Below are 21,648 nucleotides of genomic sequence, written 5' to 3'. Positions count from 1 at the left end.
TAGAAGACTTACCCAATACCACCTATTCGTTTCAGGCGCTACACTGCACCAACATATATGCGCCTGTGAAAGGGACAGCGCTACCGCTGTGCATCTCTTCGTAAAGCGCATGTAGGTGCTAGGGGCTAGCACACAAATTGAAATTGTTCCGGTACCCCTATCTTCCAAGTGTTAATTAAACGCTGCGAAAAGCGTACAGCACTGGGCATACATGCTTGTGCAGATGTTCGTTGGTGTTTTGGACGATGGTATCTAGTAGAAAGGTGCAGTGCCTGAACGTTTGTGCTCTCCTCTTCATCTTGCTAAAGAGAAAGAAAACTAACGCCATTTTATTGCTTGTCTCTCTCTCTCTGTTTTCAAGTTTTAGATTCCCAGTCTTCTTTTGTAGAACAACACTGACGTCTGACGACGCTGACTGTTTATTCACGTCCGCCTTGTAGGTGCAGTTTGTCGATCAAGATGGCAACATCGTGATAGACTTCTCTGATAGCGAGCCGTCACACTTGGGGACAAACGGGGGGCCTCAGGTGGCGTACAACGCTTACGGGAGGTCTGGAACCTACACGGTAAGACGCGCTCGTGCCATGACACCTGTTGCCGCTTCAAGGCGCACGAACCCTTTTTATACTTACAAACAGGCTCCCGGAAGACTTCCGGTTAAGCCATCTGGGACAACATAAGTTACAATAGCCTATAAATTTACAGAACCCTCCAACTGGCATCAGTTTGGCTGTGAAGTTGGAATGTTCGACAAGTGAATTTTATTCATCTCCAGTGCAAAAAAAAAAAAGACCATAAATGAGATCGACGCATGGCGCACTTTCTTTATATCTGAACACATGAAGAATATGTGCCTACAGTAAACTATGCGACAAAATACTGCCGTTTTCTTGGCTAATTTGACTGTCAGAAATGCATGACCGGAAGTTTTCTGGGGCCATGAATGCACTGCTGCCACAGCGTGGACAAAAAGGGTCTATATCCCGAGTGCTAAACACGCACAGACAATGAAACATCCAATTTTGTATTAATGACGATATTTATGGATTCCCAAAGCTACTTCGACATCAAATTAGGTTTGGAAATCAATAAATAACGCCATCAAGATCAATTAGTCCAGTATAATTACTACTCTCTCGTTACCGCGTTACCACTCCTGCCAGGTGACACCTATACGCATACGAGGTTTATTTAGCCGGCGCGCACTTGGTTGTGCTGCCATGGAAACATATCGGTAACGCGGCAACTTTATATTTATTACTACAGAAAAATTCACAAAAACTTTCCAGCAGAAGCGTTAGTGGCGACTTCTTGCAGCATGTGATCATAACGCGCCATAGAAGCATTCTGCCTTTGCGCGACTCTTCGAAAACATCAGATGTATACAGGAAATCTTAGCCACGATTATTAGCCCCGAGATCGACCTACAGGGGCGCTGCGAGCGCCGCTCGCGTGACGTCAGGGCAAGTACTCGCGCCTGTCGTCGGGTGCAGTTCGGGCGGTGACCGGGCGCCTTCTGCAGAGTTTCCGTTTGTTCGCTCTCGTTCCCTGTGCTTGTATATGCTTATGACGGTCGGCTCAAATATATCTTTACGACGTCATTGTTCGCGAAAATTTGTAAAAAGAGCATATTTTCTAGAGGACAATATATTTCTCAATGTTAACGCTGCAGTGCCAGCCGAAGGAGCTCAGACCAGCCGACTGCGGGTTTTTCACGCGCGGATCAACATTTTGAAGCGGCAGCTCACGTGAATAATGACAGCATAAACGCAAAAAGATAGCACATAACCCAATTAGGATACCGTACCTGCCGTGATGCAACAATCATCTCCCAATACGCTGGCTATCTATGACTTCTACAACATTTATTTTTATTTTAATCCACTAAAGCATGTTTGCTCACGACGAGCAGTTGATTGTATAATATCCAATTTTTGCAGTTGTTCACAGAAACGCTCGGTAGTAACAGGAAGACTTAACTAACACTGCACTTTAGATTCTACCAGCACCGCTTGCCTCTTTAACTGCTGCTCAGATTTAGGCCGTTAAATATAAGTGGCGGTAATTTGAAGTAATGCTGATTGGGGCTTACAGTGATCTGCAGCATACAGAAAAGAATGTACCAATATTTATTCGCCTTTCCATGCTACACGTTCAACTCACTTGAGCAATTTACTGATGCTTGTTGCTTGAGCAACAGATATGACGAATCTGGGGCCCTATAACGTAAAACTATTCCGATATGTTTTTATTCCAATCCCCTGACGTCAAATTTGCGTAACCGCCGAGGAATGCATCGGGCGGTCACCCGCAGGGTTGTCTGAACAGACCAATCAAGCGCTATCCTCGTTCGTAGGAGGTCACTTTTGTTTGCTTGAAAAACGAATAACATTGCCTACACTCAGCGGCTTGACTTATCTAATTGGCTCAGAAGAGGTGAGGAGCATGCTCAAGTGGAGAGGGATTCGATGGGGCCGAGCCACTGCACTGAAAATCGATAACCGGATGAAGAGGGTGATGCCGGCGTCTACGATTGGTCCGCTTTCCCTTACTTAGCTTGCGGTGGCTCGTCGACAATCGCGGCGGCATGCAAAGGAAGCTTAAGAATGACGCTAAATCGGATTGTAAGAGTTGGCAGAACGAGGTCGTAAGCGTGCCGAAAGTGCTCGAAAACGTTACACGGATACGCAAAAAGTTTTATTACGCGCAAATAAACCCATGCTCTCCAGCAGGTGCGAATAGCCAGTGCCTGAGCAATCGGCGGCAGCCATCTTTTATTCGTTTCGGAACGGGGCAGCCTGTGGCTATTCAGAGGAAAATTGAGCTTTGTTCGGCATATAAACACATCCCTTTGACGTGGTGAGTTTTTGCGGTTTTGTGACGTCGCGTGAGGCAGGTGAAGTGGATGAAGCCCGAAAACTTTTGACCAAAAGCCGAGGGCTAATGGGGAAAAGGTGTCGAATCAGAAATAACTGTTTTTCTTTTGCGCGGTCAAATCATGCATAATCAGTGTGTACACGTCATAGCAGATGGGGAGCTATCGCGGTTTTCGTGACGTCGCGTGACAGACAGGTGAAGGGGGGCTGGTCCAAAAAGTTTTTGACTAATCGCGGACGGCTCATTGCAGAATTGGGGCGCTGTAACGTAAAACTATTCCAAACTTTTACATTTCAATTCTGCTATCAGTCCTCCGCGATTGGTCAAAACTTTTTTGGACCACCCCCTCTTCACCTGTCTCACGCGACGTCACGAACACCACGATACCGCCCCATCTTATATGATGTGTACACACTGATTATGCATCATTTGACCGAAAAAAAGAAAACAGTTATTTCTGATTCGACGCACTTTCGCCATTAGCCCCCGGCTATTGGCCAAAATTTTGGGGGCTGCACCCACTTCACCTGCCTGTCACGCGACGTCACAAAACCGCGAAAACTCACCGCGTCAAAGTGACGTGTACGCATTAAAGATGCATTAATATGCCGAATAAAACTCAATTTTCTTCTGAATAGCCGCAGGGTGCCCCGTTCCGAAAGGAATAAAAGATGGCTGCCGCCAATCGCTCAGGCGCATGGCTACTCGCACCTGCCGGAGAGCATGGGTTTATTTGCGTATACTAAAACTTCTTGCGTGGCTGTCTAACGTTTTCAAGCACTTTCGGCACGTTTACGACCTCATTCCGCCAACTGTTCTTTGATGAGGATCCGTTTTAGCGTCATTCTTAAGCTTCCGTTGCATGCCACCGCGATTTTCGGCCAGCCACCGCAAGCTAAGTATAGGGAAAGCGGTCCAATCGCAGACGCCGGCACCACCCTCTTCATCCAGTTATCGATTTTCAGTGCACTGGCTCTGCCCCATCGAATCCCTCTCCACTTGAGCGTTCTCCTCGCCTCTTGTCAGCCAATTAGATACGACAAGCCGCTCAGTGTAGGCAATGTTATTCGTTTTTCAAGCAAACAAAAGTGACCTCCTATGAACGAGGAGAGCATTTGATTGGTCTGTTCAGACAACCCTGCGGGTGACTTCCCGGTGCTTGCGTCGGTAGTTACGCAAATTTGACGTCAGGAGATTGGAATAAAAACATATTGGAGTAGTTTTACGTTATAGGGCTCTTGGAATAGAAAAATTTAGAATAGTTCTACGTTATAGCGCCCTGCTTGGCGAAATGACACAGGCTGCTCGGTCCAAACTTTTTAGTGAAATATGCTGTTTGGACCGTATGGCTTCAGCCAGAAATAAGTCGAAGCCTCATTCATTAGTAGTACGGGATATATTGAAGATATTATTATATTTCCTGGTGGAAGTCATAAATCAAGTGAATTCATGCGAGACTTGTGGTGTCTTCCTTATGAGGCAGGTATGCGAGGTTCTCTTTTATGTACTGAGGAAGCGAATAGTTCTCAATTTGTATGAGTAAACAACGCAGGATCGAGACATGGTGAGGCAGAAGGTGCTTGAATTTTCATTTTCAAGGCAGCCTAGGCTCCGCTGAAATGCCTCGAGTATACTTTAGGCATTGCAATTGGTGCGGTGAAAAACTGCATCATGGTTTCAATTCGAAGTTGTAGTGAACTCATAGGTTTTGAGAACAATGCGCTCGCCATAACGACAGTCGGTTGCTTCTGTTGTGTGGGAGACATGCCATATTTTCAATAAAGGCTACTAAGGGTCACTATATGAAAGCCACTATGACATGATCTACATAGCGCCAATTGATTGGCTCTTCATCTTAATCCCGAAACATTTCTTTCGGGTGATTGCTGTCATGGCATTTGTGAGGCATATACATACTATACATGACGCGCCGTCGTGTGAACAGCCATGAGCAATGCGTTTTCTGGGTGTCTGTTACGGTGAAAGTATAGCAGCAAACGTTTTCGTACAAAATGTGCGCCTAACTATTCCTTTTAGCCGTTAGTAAAGTGGCCATATTTGACTAGAACAACTCACCAGAGTAATGAGAATCATAATGAAAGCTTCGCTGGGCAGTGTCTTAACACTGATTTATAATGTTGACACCATATATCAAGATTTTTCTTCCATGTAAAATGCGATCTCTCTCATAGCTAACTACTAAGGGAATTTTAAGTGTTCAGCGGAGCATCATACATAACTGTGCGTGTTGAATTTGCAAACATTCTTTTACGCAAAATTTACGGACAGACACGAAGCATATATGCATTGCGAAAGCAGTAGGCCCCTTCAACGCTACATAGCTTGCCATATCCAAGCCGAAAATCATCTCGACTCACGTGCTTTTGAAGAAATTGCGGTTCCGGCATGGTAGCAGAAAGAAGCCAACATATCCTTCAATAATTACAGCTCGAGCCACCAATACCGCAAGCATGCACGAAGTGAACGAGCGCGCGCGGCAGCCGAGCGAGCCGGAGCGAGCGACGAACTGGCCGTGACGTCACTCGCGAGAGGGCGCCACCCTAACTTCGCACTTAGTTTGCGCTAGAGTGAACTGGTCTAGTTTGCACAAGCAAATAGGTGGAATCCAGCCGCGGCAACTGAAAAAGTTCGGCAGCACGATACGCTCCTGCATGCGCTCCTGTAACACGTGAAGGCGAAAGCCTGCTGCACACTTGGCAATGCATTAAGTCATACGATTGGAAGGCTCAGACTTCTTGCAAGACATAACGAGCCGCAGTGTGAAGAACACGTGTGGCAAGGCGTTGTCGGCGAGCTTCGGCCTCCTCTCTACGTTGCCGTCTTGCATCGTCGCCCTGGCTGCTTTCGCTGTTCGGCTTCTTCGGCTCGTTTCCGACGCTTAGCTGCGGATTCGCGCGCTCGTACAGCGGGTTCAGAGTCGCGCCAACGACCTTCGACTTTACGTTGCATCCTCTCAGCGGGGGAAAGCCGCACTCGCGGTCGAACGCCTTGCTCCCGCCGCTTCGCACGTCGTTTCTCGCTTGTTGAGCATCCCCTACCGTAGCGTACTTCCGAAGGGGGTATGCAGTGCTTTATTGATGGCTTGGATGCTTCTTTTGAGCTTGTTCCGTACTGAAACGTATGCTGTTCTGTGTGTTGTACGAGTGATTTTAACGAATGTATGAGCCATAGCAACGAGTCACCTAAGGCTTTAATAAAAGCTCTGCGCGCTTTGGTTACCCACCATGATCAACAGCGGTCGAACAAGGGAAGCCTTGGGATTGCAGCGATATCTCCAATGCTATTCACAGCGTGTTTACAGGAGGTATTCAGAGACCTGGATTGGGAAGAATGGGGGATAAAAGTTAATGGAGAATACCTTAGTAACTTGCGATTCGCTGATGATATTGCCTTGCTTAGTAACTCAGGGGACCAATTGCAATGCATGCTCACTGACCTGGAGAGGCAAAGCAGAAGAGTGGGTCTAAAAATTAATCTGCAGAAAACTAAAGTAATGCTTAACAGTCTCGGGAGAGAACAGCAATTTACAATAGGCAGCGAGGCACTGGAAGTCGTAAGGGAATACATCTACTTAGGGCAGGTAGTGACGGCGGATCCGGATCATGAGACGGAAATAATCAGAAGAATAAGAATGGGCTGGGGTGCGTTTGGCAAGCATTCCCAAATCATGAACAGCAGGTTGCCATTATCCCTCAAGAGAAAAGTATTTAATAGCTGTGTCTTACCAGTACTCACCTACGGGGCAGAAACCTGGAGGCTTACGAAAAGGGTTCTACTCAAATTGAGGACGACACAACGAGCTATGGAAAGAAGAATGATAGGTGTAACGTTAAGGGATAAGAAAAGGGCAGATTGGGTGAGGGAACAAACGCAAGTTAATGACATCTTAGTTGAAATCAAGAAAAAGAAATGGACATGGCAGGACATGTAATGAGGAGGGAAGATAACCGATGGTCATTAAGGGTTACGGACTGGATCCCAAGGGAAGGGAAGCGTAGCAGGGGGCGGCAGAAAGTTAGGTGGGCGGATGAGATTAAGAAGTTTGCAGGGACGGCATGGCCACAATTAGTACATGACCGGGGTTGTTGGAGAAGCATGGGAGAGGCCTTTGCCCTGCAGTGGGCGCAACCAGGCTGATGATGATGATGATGATGGGATTGCAGCGACCAATTCATTCAAGTGCATTGTGCCTTGCACCACTCTCGAGAAATACGTTCTCATAATGCGCGGTGAAAAGCAGCAGACTTCCAGTTTACATTTTTACGCACTGCATTTTCCCACTATACGCGGAAACGCGGTGAGTGGAATATTAACGTATTTCGCCGCGCATTTTGATCTCTTGATTTGCAAAAAATGATTGGCACATAGTTCCTAGCAAATGATTATGCTCTGTGTTTTGGCTGACCCTGCACTGCGATACAACATACCCGCTAAACTAGTAATCAGATGTTTAATTAGCAAAAATTTGTTAAACAATCGTTCAAATTATCGCTCAAGTTCTGGTGTTTGCCACTGCGCAGTGAATCTTTGTCAGCCAAAAGTAATCATTTGGCTCGAATCCCTCATTTAGTTAATGATCAGAGACAGTGGTCGGTGAAACGAGATGCGTCGCAAACAGGAGATGCGGCGTGAGGGGCGAGTTTGGGAATTCTCGTGCTGCCGGTGTGCAGGATGCCGTCATGTACGGCAACCGGTGCTTCCCGGAGGACCTCGACTACCTCACGAGGACCACCGGTCGATCTGTGTGGGCCAGCGCGCTGCTCTGCCGCTACAGCACCACCGAGAGCCCCGGGGTGGCGGTGGCCGCTGCCGAGAGGCAAGGCGCGCGCGCCGTGCTCCTCTTCAGCGACCCGCACGACATCTCGGGCGGCGGCGGAAACAGCGTCTTCCCGCAGTCCTGGTGGATGCCCGGCGGCGCCATCCGCCGCGCCAACGTGCGCATGCCGCACGACATCGGGGACCCCGCCACTCCCGGATTCGCGTCCCGCTGTGAGATGTCTCTGCCTCGTAGCCGCGGCACAAGCGACGTGTCTTTCGGCGCTCGCATTGGCGGCCGCGTGGCCTTCTGCGCAGCTCGCAAGCACGCGCCACTGTAGCCCCGAGAAGCGCGTTCGCGGACGACTGCGTACGCATGTATATATCGAAGAGTCGGCGACACAGCCTCCCCTGTGCCGGCAGCCAACAATGCGTAATAGCTTACGCGTACCTTTGAAAGACTGGGATAATTGGAGATCTCTGGGAGAGGCCTTTGTCCTGCAGTGGACATAAGCATATAGGATGATGATAATGATGATGACAACGACGCATATCATTGCCACTCCGGCCACCACGCTTGCACGTGGCATGTGCGACACTATAGTTAGCACGCGCTGCGCATGCCACCTGCATGCGCGGCGCGTCCAGCGCGAGAAATTTGCAGCTGGCCAGCTGATTACAGTAAGCAGTAAGACACACGTGTAAATCTGAGGCTGCCTTTATTTTACTGCTGAAAGCGGCACTTATATGTACCTCAAAAGCAGCGGTGAACGCAAACAAGTGAGTGCCATCTAAATAGTACAGCTTAACCGTGCCTCATTTTCAGTGTAAGACGAATTATCAACCAAATGGCCAACAATTTTTTTTAAATTCGTGCAAACCACTGATTGAACAATGAATGCATTAAAGAATAAGAACGGTGAAAGAAACGTTAGTACTTATGTAGCATTCTGTGGCCACCCATAGCCACAAGGAATTCCACAGAACGCTTGCATTCGTTCACGGGCGCCTAACATCTTCAGTTGCACTTCAAGGGCCCTATAACGTAAAACTATTCCAATCTGTTTTTATTCCAATCTCCTGAATTCAAATTTACGTAACCATCGACGCAAGCATCGAGCGGTAACCCGCAGCGTTGTTTGAAAAGCACACTGAAACGCGCTCCTGGTTTATAGGAGGTAACTTTTCTTGCTTTCAAACCAACTAGCATTGCCTACATTCAGCAGATTTCTTTATTGATTTGGCTGAAAAGAGGCGAGGAGCACGCTCAAGTGGAGAGGGACTTGATGAGGCCCAAGCCAGAACAGTGAAAGTAGACAACCAGCTGAAGAGGGTGGTGCCGGCGTCTGTGATTTATCCGCTTCCCCTTACTTAGCTTGCGGTGGATAGTCGAAAATCGCGGCGGCGTGCAACGGAACGTTAGGAATGCCGCCAGAATGGATCCTCAGCAAAGAAGAGTTGGCAGGGCGATATCGCATACGTGCCGAAAGGGCTCGATAACTTTATAGCGCCACGGAAAAATGTTTGTTATGCGAAAATAAATCCATGCTCCGCGGCCGCTCCCAGTAGCTAGTGCCAGAGCAATCGGTGGGCAGCCATCTTCTATTCCTTTCAGAACGGGGCAGTCTCCGGCTATTCAGAAATAAATTTTGTTCGGCATATTACATGGTATTTAAACGTACACATCACTTTGACACTATAAGTTTTCGCGGTATTGTGACGGCGCGTGACAGACAGGCGAAGTGGGCGCAGCCTCAAAAAGTTTGACCAATGTCAGAGTATTATGGCGAATAAGTCGTCGAATGAGAAATAATTATTTTTCTTTCGTTCGGTCTAGTCATGCATAATCAGTACGCACACATAATATCAGATGGGATGTTTTCGCGGTTTTCGTGACGTCGCGTGAGAAACAGGCGGAACAAGCCCGAAAATTTTTTGACCAATCATGGAGGGCTGATTGCAGAATTCGAATAGAAAAGTTTGGAATAGCTTTACGTTATAGCGCCCCAGATTCATATATTCATGGCTGCTAAATTATTTTTGCCATTGTTTCTAATACCAATTTTGCGACATGTCATCGTAATTCAGAGCATTTATTTGTGCTGGAAAATCAGCATTCTGCAGATTTCCCGTAAACCTTGCTAAGAAATAACCTATGACACGTATATAGCCGAATTTCGTCCTTAGCAGTTTCATGGTCTGGCGGACATGGCTCGTGAGGCCAAGCTCGCTAGGACATGACTCGCGAGCTTACCAGCATAAACATTCTGGTTAGCTCTATTAACGTTTGAAGAGATCCCGCATGAGCTTTAGGTGGCGAGGGTCGAGCGCACCAGCTGTGACGTCAGGGATGGATTGACTCCCTCAGCTGCAGCGAAACGGCTGCTTCCTTCATCATCATCAGCCTGGTTACGCCCTCTGCGGGGCAAAGGCCTCTCCCATACTTCTCCAACTACCCCGGTCATGTACTAATTGGGGCCATGTTGTCCCTGCAAACTTCTTAATCTCATCCGCCCACCCAACTTCCTGCCGCCCTCTGCTACGCTTCCCTTCCCTTGGAATCCATTCCGTAATTCTTAATGACCATCGGGTTATCTTCCCTCCTCATTACGTGTCCTGCCCATGCTCATTTCTTTTTCTTGATTTCAACTAAGATATAATTAACTCGCGTTTGTTCCCTCACCCAATCAGCTCTTTTCTTATCCCTTAACGTTACACCTATCATTCTTCTTTCCATAGCTCGTTGTGTCGTCCTCAATTTAAGTAGAACCCTTTTCGTAAGCCTCCAGGTTTCTGCCCCGTACGTGAGTACTGGTAAGGCACAGCTGTTATAAACTTTTCTTTTGGGGGATAATGGCAACCTGCTGTTCATGATATGAGAATGCCTGCCAAACGCACCCCAGCCCTTTCTTACCTGCCCTAAGTAGATGTATTCCCTTACCACTTCCAGTGCCTCGCTACCTATCGTAAGCTGCTGTTCTCTTCCGAGACTGTTAAACATCACTTTAGTTTTCTGCTGATTAATTTTCTGCTGACTACCTTTCTGCTTTGCCTCTCCAGGTCAGTGAGCAGGCATTGCAATTGGTCCCCTGAGTTACTAAGTAAGGCAATATCATCAGCGAATCACAAGTTACTAAGGTATTCTCCATTAACTCTTATCCCTAATTCTTCCCAATCCAGGTCTCTGAATACCTCCTGTAAACACGCTGTGAATAGCATTGGAGAGATCGTATCTCCCTGCCTGACACCTTTCTTTATGGGGATTTTGTTGCTTTCTTTATGGAGTACTATGGTGGCTGTGGAGCCGCTATAGATATCTTCCAGTATTTTTACATATGGCTCATCTACACCCTGATTCCGTAATGCCTCCATGACTGCTGAGGTTTCGACTGAATCAAACGCTTTCTCGTAATCAATGAAAGCTATATATAAGGGTTGGTTATATTCTGCACATTTTTCTATCACCTGATTGATAGTGTGAATATGGTCTATTTTTGAGTAGCCTTTAGGAAATCCTGCCTGGTCCTTTGGTTGACAAAAGTCTAAGGTGTTCCTGATTCTATTTGCGATTACCTTAGTAAATACTTTGTAGGCAACGGACAGTAAGCTGATCGGTCTATAATTTTTCAAGTCTTTGGCGTCCCCTTTCTTATGGATTAGGATTATGTTAGCGTTTTTCCAAGATTCCGGTACGCTCGAAGTCATGAGGCATTGCGTATACAGGGTGGCCAGTTTCTCTACAACAATCTGCCCACCATCATTCAACAAATCTGCTGTTATCTGATCCTCCCCAGCTGCCTTCCCCATTTGCATAGTTCCCAAGGCTTTCTTTACTTCTTCCGGCGTTACCTGTGAGATTTCGAATTCCTCTAGACTATTCTCTCTTCCATTATCGTCGAGGGTGCCACTGTACTGTATAAATCTCTATAGAACTCCTCAGCCACTTGAACTATCTCATCCATATTAGTAATGATATTGCCGGCTTTGTCTCTTAACGCATACATCCGATTCTTGCCAATTCCTAGCTTTTTCTTCACTGCTTTTAGGCTTCCTCCGTTCCTGAGAGCATGTTCAATTCTATCCATATTATACTTCCTTATGTCAGCTGTCTTACGCTTGTTGATTAACTTCGAAAGTTCCGCCAGTTCTATTCGAGCTGTATGGTTAGAGGCTTTCATACATTGGCGCGTTTCTTTACCAGATCTTTCGTCTCCTGCGATAGCTTACTGGTTTCCTGTGTAACGGCGTTACCACCGACTTCTATTGCGCACTCCTTGATGTTGCCCATGAGAATGTCGTTCATTGCTTCAACACTAAGGTCCTCTTCCTGAGTTAAAGCCGAATACCTGTTCTGTAGCTTGATCCGGAATTCCTCTAGTTTCCCTCTTACCGCTAACTCATTGATTGGCGTCTTGTGTATCAGTTTCTTCCGTTCCCTCCTCAAGTCTAGCCTAATTCGAGTTCTTACCATCCTATGGTCACTGCAGCGTACCTTGCCGAGCATGTCTACATCTTGTATGATGCCAGGGTTTGCGCAGAGTATGAAGTCTATTTCATTTCTAGTCTCGCCGTTCGGGCTCCTCCACGTCCACTTTCGGCTATCCCGCTTGCGGAAGAAGATATTGATTATCCGCATATTATTCTGTTCCGCAAACTCTACTAATAACTCTCCCCTGATATTCCTAGTGCCATGCCATATTCCCCCACTGCCTTGTCTCCAGCCTGCTTCTTGCCTACCTTGGCATTAAAGTCGCCCATTAGTATAGTGTATTTAGTTTTCACTCTACCCATCGCCGATTCCACGTCTTCATAGAAGCTTTCGACTTCCTGTTCATCATGACTGGATGTAGGGGCGTAGACCTGTACAACCTTCATTTTGTACCTCTTATTAAGTTTCACAACAAGACCTGGCACCCTCTCGTTAATGCTATAGAATTCCTGTATGTTACCTGGTAAGCTATATTCTTATTAATCAGGAATCCGATTCCTAGTTCTCGCTTCTCCGTTAAGCCCCGGTAGCACAGGACGTGCCCGCTTTTTAGCACTGTATAGGCTTTTTGTGGCCTCCTAACTTCACTGAGCCCTATGATATCCCATTCACTGCCCTCTAATTCCTCCAATAGCACTGCTAGACTCGCCTCACTAGATGATGTTCTAGCGTTAAACGTTGCCAGGTTCATGTTCCAATGGCGGCCTGTCCGGAGCCAGGGATTCTTAGCACCCTCTGCTGCGTCGCAGGTCTGACCGCCGCCGTGGTCAGTTGCTTCGCAGCTACTGGAGACTGAGGGCCGGGGTTTGATTGTTGCGTTCATATAGGAGGTTGTGGCCAAGTACTGCACCAGGGTGGCCAATCATGCTCTGGTGAGGGAGTGCGTTACCGGTTCTGGTCACCGGGATCAGGACACACTCCAGGCCTGTTTATCCGCTGCTTCCTTAATCATCGGAAATCACACAACCGACGCTAAGCTCCGCTATCTTTTTCATTTTTAACGGGACAGCGTTAAGGAGCTCGTGTCGAAGAAAAGCCGGTGTCGTCGGCGTCCGCGCCGTTGGCCATGAGCGACAAATCCCAGAAGGCACTTCATAAATAAAAGTCATCTTGCAAGATGGGCTGGTGGGAATCGAACCAGGGTCTCCGGAGTGTGAGACGGAGACGCTACCACTCAGCCACGAGTTCGATCGTTCAAAGCGGGACAGAATCGCCTCTAGTGAATGCGGTGTTGCCTTAGAAACGTGCTGTAGAACATTATACTGCGGTGTATATCGGTAATTATGACCATGTAAATTACAGAAGTCGCAGTTTCACGAGTAGCGAAGTACGTTTCCGCTACATTTCTTCTGCGCTCTGCGCACACGCAGAGCCATCTTGCGGCAAACACAGAAGACCCCCTCGTCGCAATGTACGGCGCTGCCCCGACACGTGGCACGCCACTCACCCCATGATCGCGCCCGCCTGCATGACGCGTCGCGGCCTGGCTCTCCGTGCCCATCGCGACGTTTGGCTCGCGTAGTTCGTTTGAGTAGGCGGTGCGAACGGGGTGCGATAACGCTAGCGCGTTCCACTCTTGAAAGCGAAGCTTAAGTGTCCTCCAATTTTTTGTACTCGTATAAGCCGCTGCGCATCACGGCACGGTTACGCGCTCTCAGTTGAGATCATTACAGAACTTACATTCGAGAGCTCCTCAAGCACTCTCACGCGAATGAAGACTGTCTTGACAATTAGGCCGCACGAATGCTTTGCTGAACACTGCAAACACTAATGTTTGTGTACATGTGTGTGTGTGTGCGTGTGTGTGTGTGCCTGTGCGTGCCTGTGCGTGCGTGCGTGCGTGTGTGTGTGTGTGTGTGTGTGTGTGTGTGTGTGTTTGAGTTCAATGCATTCGTGGCCAGCTATAATGGTGCCGAAAGTTATCCGTTTGCAAAGCGATAGCCTGCCATCTGGTCCTTTGTGTTTTTGTTGAGAAGACGTCGCACATACAAGGTTCGAAAGAGCGTTTGTATGGCATAGTCATCGTTCACGTACGCTGCTGTGAAGGCCAACGCAGGATAATCGGAACACACATTTTCGCTGGGGTTCCAACGAGTTTGTCCATCGTTCTGTGTAGTTTTTCCAAGCAGCGAATAGTCAAGTGTCCCCCCTAACGACCTAAGAACGGGTTAAATGGCTGCCTGTGATCCCAGTGCGTGTATGACTCGCCATTTCTCTCTCCTTGCAGACACCTTCCACGAGCTGCGCAGGGAGCCGATCGATAAAACCATGGTGCCCAAGATCCCAGTGCAACCCATCAACTCCATCGACGCTGCGGAGCTCTTCAAGTATGATGATATTAAACTGCTCGACGCGGGAGGTTAAGTCGTAAATATTTGGAGACGCGACGAGCGCCGCCAATTTCAGACATAACCTTATTCGAAATTTATAGGAACTAAGTCGCAGAGGGCGCCATGCAGGACGCAACGTCACTTAAGGTCGGATTCACACCACGGATCACATAGAAGCTCGACTCTCCTTCGAAGATTTCAGTCACGGTTACAGTGCGTCCGTTCAGTGTACATGTGCGCTTTCAGAACATCAATGCACGCTACGTCCGCAGCTGGACACTCCTTCGAACAGCGTGCGTGCGTGTGTCATTTGCAAGAAAACTCAAAGCGATCCATTCACTAATTTAACTAATTACATTATTTACATCACACGTTTATATAGGAAAGTTGAATGGAAAAACGGCCATGTGAATCGAAATAATTTGCCTAGAATTATTCGTTGAATTTACCCGATTACGCATGATGATGATAATTATTATGTTTATTGGCATCCACTTTGAAACGAGGCGGGGACTAGTAGTCTCCTAGACTGCTTGATTTAATCAGGTTTTACTACGTCTATCGCTATCTAGTGTTTGAACCTCACTGATGGCACCGGCTGTTGGAATCTCAGCGCTGCCACCAGCTGTCGGAACCTCAGTGCTGACACCCGTTGTTGCAAATGGGTCGCAAGCCCCAAGGGTAGCGTTGGCCTGGCGGCCTGGGGCACACTGGAATCATCCGAAGGTCCCAGCAAAGCATGAGGCGACTGCTAACAGAACAACTTGTTTATTCTAGCATCGCAAAGAGCGGGCGGTCAGGTCGACCGAAGTAGAGAGACGGGAGAGCACGTTACTCAACAGCAGAAATCGGAGCCTCTCTCCTGGCGTCCGGGGGCAGCTGCTCTTATACTCTCGGAGTTGAGAGCAAGAGGGAAGGTCACGAGATGACACCCCGTGACGGCAGCGACGGACGGACTGAGAGACACGTTGGAACAAGGAGGTGACGCATCAGACGGGCCGGCGCCGGTCAGACCTCCTCGCTTCACACTGGGGGAGCTCCTCTCCCCGGCTGCCGCGCTTTGACAAGCGTGGGCACACACACACACACGCACACACAAAGACACGTGGCACTGAACATGCCGGGACGCGCTCGGCGGGGCGCGCTCGCGGCCGCTCCGAACGGGCCAAAATGTCCGCCGCTTGGAACGAAGCTCCGGCGTACGTTGCATCCGAGCTGGCTTTACCGCGCGTCGTAGGCGAAACGTAACACTAGCCTGCTGCCAATTTATCTCGATCTTAATTTTATATCTAAAACCTATATACTCTAATCGTCTCTTATCTTGACTGCTGGCCAGTTAATCTTTCCATCTTCTTTTAATCTCAATGCTTCTGGAAGTTGAACACTCCCTAAGGGTCTCACTGGGTCAATGTCATGGCATTCCAATAGGATGTGCCAAGTTGTTTCCGGGCTTTTTTTCTTCTCTTTCTCTCTCTCTCTCTCTCTACTATATATATATATATATATATATATATATATATATATATATATATATATATATATATATATATATATATATATATATATATATATATATATATGAGTGTGTGCGTGTGTGTGTGTGTGTGTGTGTGTGTGTGTGTGTGTGTGTGTGTGTGTGTGTGTCAGCACACACATGCCCCATCCTGTGGCGCATATTTGCTCCGGTATGTTTTTGTTCTCAGGCAGCCAGCTCGGGCCTAAAATAGGAAGGCACTCCCCTTTGCGTTATCATACTGATTTTTCCTCCTGATACTTCTTGTCGTTTTTGTAAACCTCCGTGGCCTTTTTTGTTTCGATTTTTTGCATCCAATTCATTGTCTCTCTTTCTGTCACTTTCTGTCTGATGAGTCCTGGTTGTCACGCTTTCATTTACCCTGTACGTGGTCGCGAACTTTCTTGACACCTTCCTCCATTCTGTGTCCACGCTTTTCAAGTACAGATACTTGTTGCACTTTAGCCGCCCATTTATATTCACCCGCGTTCCCGAGTATTCCATCAAAACTAATTTTCTCTGCGCTTCTCCGACTTCGAAAGAAGCCCAACCCACATGTCCTCATGGGCTGCCTCATTTGTGGCTTCACCGTGGGCCCCCAAAGCCAACCGGCCCACCTACCTCTGGTTATTTTCCAACCCCGACATGATTTCTCATTTATAGCACGAAATTGCACACACGCACCACAGCCAAGTGTCGCTCACAGTGCAACCTTCCGGTGATTTAGCAGGGTGGCGTTAAATGAGGCAGCCGTCGCACTTCCCACTTCCCGCGACCTTCTTTCGAGTGGACACGCTGTGCACAACTCTCCATTCGGATGCGTAGTCACTTGAGCAGCAGGGCCTTCTCCTTACCGCGCCGTATAGCCCAGATTCATTTTTTTTTTTTTTGCGCAGCCCTGCTACGTCACGGGAGGGTTGGAGCGCGAGCCGCGCTTCGCAGGGCTTCATGTGTGCGTAATCGGGTAAATTCAACGAATAACTTGAGGCTAATCATTTCGGTTTACATGGCCGTTTTGAAATGTTGGAACGCGGAAGTAGACATTTATGATCATTCCTTTAAACTGTACAATATAAACGTGTGCCGTAAAGTTTGTAACACAGAAGTAAATAATATAATTCGTTTAATTAGTGAATGGATCGCTTTGAGTTTTCTCCCACAAACGATGTCCGCTATGGTAGATAGTGAATCTGTAGCGACGCGATTTGAATAAATTTTGTGGGCTTTCTTTTTCTTTTCTAATGTGGTCAAAGTGAAAAAAGAAAACACTGATTGTACATGAAGCAGGTCAAGTTCTCGTCAAGTTCCTCGTCGTGCTTCGAGCTCCTAAAACACAAGGTGACGCGGCAGCGACTTGACTCTTATAGATGTGCGTCGATGCCTTTTGTCATGTAGCGTTTTCGCGAATAACTACACTTCATAATAGATGCGTCTATCGATGTACTAGTGCAATCTTCTAATTTCGTTTATGCTGCGGTGCACGTAATTACGAACAGTCTACGCCATTTTTGCCACGAGACACCACTTAATGATTGCGGTCTACGCGCACACTACGGTTCCGCGTCCAACCGTATTGGAAATTGGCAGGAAAAGCTGGAAATTGTGGCAAATAATGAAGGAAAAGGGCGTAGTCTGTTTTTGACAAAAAAAGCTGCGCGCTTTCGTTCCTGTCGCGTTTTATTGCGGACCTATAAGCAAGGGAACCTATTCGGCCTGCATGGGCCCTACTGAGTTCTCACTATAACACCCCGCAAACTCATTTACCCGGGCATCGAATGCCGATGACGTCACCGTGCAGCCAGCCGGAAGCTATGGGCCGCTGCGTGCGACCAGATGCCAGACGCTAGTTGTGAGACCTCTTCAGCGGGCTCTTCACCAGCTATATGTAAACTATACTCTCAATCACTATCTCATAGACATGTACCTGAGGCTATAAGGGGGCTAAATAGAACGATGTGGAGTTTCTTGATCACCAAGGTCGTACTTCGGCTATGTAGTCCCGCTGACTTTATAGCCGCCTTTTTTTTTTCATTTGTTTGCGTTCGCACACGATCTCTTACTGCTCTTCTTGATTTTCTTTTGCCCTTCATTATCTTTGTCATTGCTTCGTTTTTGATTGGAACCTTTTCTTTCTTTTTTGTTAACTGCTTTTCTATGGTTCAGGCGACTGCAAGGAAAAGAGTGTCCAGAAAAGTGGGTGCCAGATTTCGGCGTGGCGTGTCATCTGGGAGACATCAGCTCGGGAAAGTAAGCGTACTCCGTGTCATTTCTCTCCTTTCGGCATTTTCTTTTTTTTTGTCTTCCAAAATAATCCCCGAAATATTGTACGTTCATGTTTTCCAGTCTGACCGACCAACCTGCATTCATTTTGGCATATGGATTGGCACCTTAAAGCATATGAATTTTACACGCCGCGGTGGCTCATATTCGCTATCCGCTGCTGAGCACGAGATGGCGGGTGCGATTCCCAGCCTCGGCGACTGCATTTTGACGAGGTCGGATGGCAGAAACGCTCGTGTACGCTCTGTTATAGGTGGACGTTAAAGATCCCCAGACGCTATCCACTATCCACTAAATCCGGAACCCCTCACTATGGGGTGCCTCGTACACTTTGTGCAGCTACGGAACGTTATACCGTGTAATTTGATTTGAACGTTATACCGTGTAGTGACCGCGGATCCGGATCATGAGACTGAAATAATCAGAAGAATAAGAATGGGCTGGGGTGCGTTTGGCAGGCATTCTCAGATCATGAACAGCAGGTTGCCATTATCCCTCGAGAGAAAAGTATATAACAGCTGTGTCTTACAAGCACTCGCCTATACGGGGCAGAAACCTGGAGACTCACGAAAAGGGTTCTACTTAAATTCAGGATGACGCACCGAGCTATGGAAAGAAGAATGATGGGTGTAACATTAAGGGGGATAAGAAGAGAGCAGATTGGGTGACGGAACAAACGCGAGTTAGTGACGTCGTAGTTGAAGTCAAGAAAAAGAAATGGGCATGGGCAGGGCATTTAATGAGGAGGGGAGATAACCGGTGGTCATTAAGGGTTACGGACTGGATTCCAAAGAGAAGGGATGTGTAGCAGGAGGCTGCAGAAAGTTAGGGGGGCGGATGAGATTAAGAAGTTTGCAGGGACAACACGGCCACAATTAGCGCATGACCGGGGTAGTTGGAGAAGTATGGGAGAGGCCTTTGCCCTGCAGTGGGCGTAGCCAGGCTGATGATGATGGTGATGTGTCGAGCTTTGCGATGCGAAGGGCTCGCCCTGCCATTCCAGAAATACAAATGTGTAATGGCGGGCGCAAGGCATATCCACTTTCCAAGTGGTATGCCTTGTTAACTCGGCGGCTTAAATTCGTATATTGAAACATGTGCCGTATAAGGTAATTAAGCAGAATGTAAATTAATGTAACTATGTTAATTATTCAATTAAGCATGTTTTATTTCTCGTAGAAGTAATGTCGGCCTTATCGAGTAATTTAGATGAAGAGTTAGAATTATGCTAACAGCCACGGGCAATTTTTAAAAATTTGGTGCAGCTAAAAAAGAAAGAAAACACCCTGTGTAACTATGCCACATAATATAGCAGAGTTTATAACAATAAAAAAGGAAAAAAAGAACGTTCTTTAGATTACCTTTGTCGATTTAGACGTCCTGTAGTGGTGGTAGACATATGAGGATTAAGAAAAAAAAGACGTATACTTATAAATTTAGGTGCACGTTAAAGAACCCCTGGTGGTCCAAATTTCCAGAGTTCCCCACTACGGCGTCCCTCATGATCAGATTGTGGTTTTGGCGCGTAAAACCCCATAATTTAGTTCTTAACGTACGAGGATAACCTTACACAGCGGTGAGCTGTAACTTACCAACATGCAACACAGGGCGTTAGTTATTCCCCACATAGGAATGCATGGAGCCACAGAGCCGTGAACAGGAGCGGCGAAAAGATACTCAGACACTGGGTGTTTAACATAAGTCTAAAACATCTTGTTTATATTGATGTGAAGATAATCAAATCTTCAGATCACCGCATTGAGTGGTGTCAGTAGTTAATAAATTAGTTTTAATTTCTGCGCAATCAATAGGCACTTTCAGTACACTGTCAAGGCACTTTCAGCACAGCACTTATTGACAGGGCATCTAGAAATTTAAGAACCTTTCTATACATCAAAGCTCTATCATTTCACGTTACAATGAGCGCAAAAGTAGAAACAACTGGGACACGCGCTATTCCATCTTCTTATCCGAGACAGTGGTGGGGTTTACACAACAACACGTTAATGGCTGGGCTATAGTGTACTAGAATAATTCTAGTACACTACAGGCTGGGCTTTGAGAAACGCAGTAGTGCAGGCCTTCGGATAAATTCTGACCCCTGCAAGTACATAAACGTGCAGCTAAACGTAAGTTGACGAGCAATTTTGCACTTCGCATCTTAGCTGCCGGCAGTCAAACACGCGGCCGCATTTCCAGCAGCAGTACGGCGTAGCCACAGAGCCAAAGCGGCGAGTATATTGTCTAAGGTAGCGAATGACTCCCCTCCTTGCCTTTCGCGCTCGTGGTTTTATTCGCTCTTGCCGGTAGTTATCCCGGCAACAACTCTGCATATGCATATTAGCGAATTTCACACAGAATCGTGCTTTGACCTCGAGTTTCGCATTTTCTAAACCTAATTTATGGCGCGCGCCTGGTACGCGATAGATTGCTCTATGGAATTAGCTTAGAAACAAAACATGCAACTGGTTGTGTCGTATATATACGGTTACCGCTGCTGTCGACATTCGCTGCGCACTCTCACGCGTTGACAAAATTTGATGTGTGGATGTATCTTTTTTGCTTGCAACCCTGATGCGCAGACGATAACCATTCACTGTGTACTCTATACAAGCGAGGACGTTTTAAAAATGTATTTTCCACTGTACGTCACGCAGGTTGTCGGTACACATTAACAACGTCATCCACGAGAGCAACATCCAAAACGTCCTGGCTTACTTCCCTGGAGAAGTTGAACCAGGTTATACAACTACCTTATATATTTTATTTCGAGAGCGGGACTAAAAAGGCATCCGGTGTATATCATTGAGCGTTGGTGACCGCCAGACTTTCAATATTGACCACTGTTATTTCATCTAGTACATTTGGAATGCAGTGAGAGTCATTATAGCATTTTTCAGGCCTATCGGAGCCGGATAGTAGCAGACGTTACTGTGCGGATTCTTTGTTATTTTGGCACAAGATGCTTTCGTTGTATAAGTGAAAAAAAATGAAATAAATGAAGTGCGTCATGTAACGACCTTAAGAAATCTTAAGGTCTAAGACGCTTCTAAGACGTCACGAGAGTAGCAGTTCGCACATAGAGCGTACTGATTTGCATGACATTTCTTGAAGCTGCTCGCAGCAGCAGTGTCTTATTGCGCTGCGGAAATGGCGGAGCGTTGCCCTGCTCAGTGTTATATAACGATAGTGTTCATGCTGTAAAACAGTGTAGGATTTCTGCAGCAACCTCATTATTAAGGCAAACTATGTCTTCGTGATCTGGTGTGAAAGGCGAAGGGTATACAATAATGTGATAGAAAAGAAATAGGAGTTCGCAGCCAAGAGCAGAAAGCACGCCCCAATTGAGGAACTCGGGTACATCGAATTTTGTCTTGTACGGA

At 47.1% G+C, this 21,648-nt stretch overlaps 1 protein-coding gene across 1 annotated transcript in view; it reads left to right on the top strand.

Annotated features, from left to right (window-relative positions):
- LOC135907860 (N-acetylated-alpha-linked acidic dipeptidase 2-like) overlaps positions 1-21,648 on the top strand; it is a 69,548-nt gene that overhangs the window by 27,229 nt on the left and 20,671 nt on the right. The window contains exons 5-9 of the mRNA XM_065439614.1: positions 441-566; positions 7,569-7,887; positions 14,370-14,469; positions 18,149-18,232; positions 20,923-21,005. Coding sequence (XP_065295686.1) covers positions 441-566; positions 7,569-7,887; positions 14,370-14,469; positions 18,149-18,232; positions 20,923-21,005 — 712 coding nt within the window. The remainder of the gene's footprint in view (positions 1-440; positions 567-7,568; positions 7,888-14,369; positions 14,470-18,148; positions 18,233-20,922; positions 21,006-21,648) is intronic.

This window comes from Dermacentor albipictus, chromosome 1 (assembly GCF_038994185.2).
Source record: "Dermacentor albipictus isolate Rhodes 1998 colony chromosome 1, USDA_Dalb.pri_finalv2, whole genome shotgun sequence".
In the NCBI taxonomy this organism is placed as follows: Eukaryota; Metazoa; Arthropoda; class Arachnida; order Ixodida; family Ixodidae; genus Dermacentor; species Dermacentor albipictus.
This window is presented reverse-complemented; position numbering and strand designations above follow the sequence as displayed.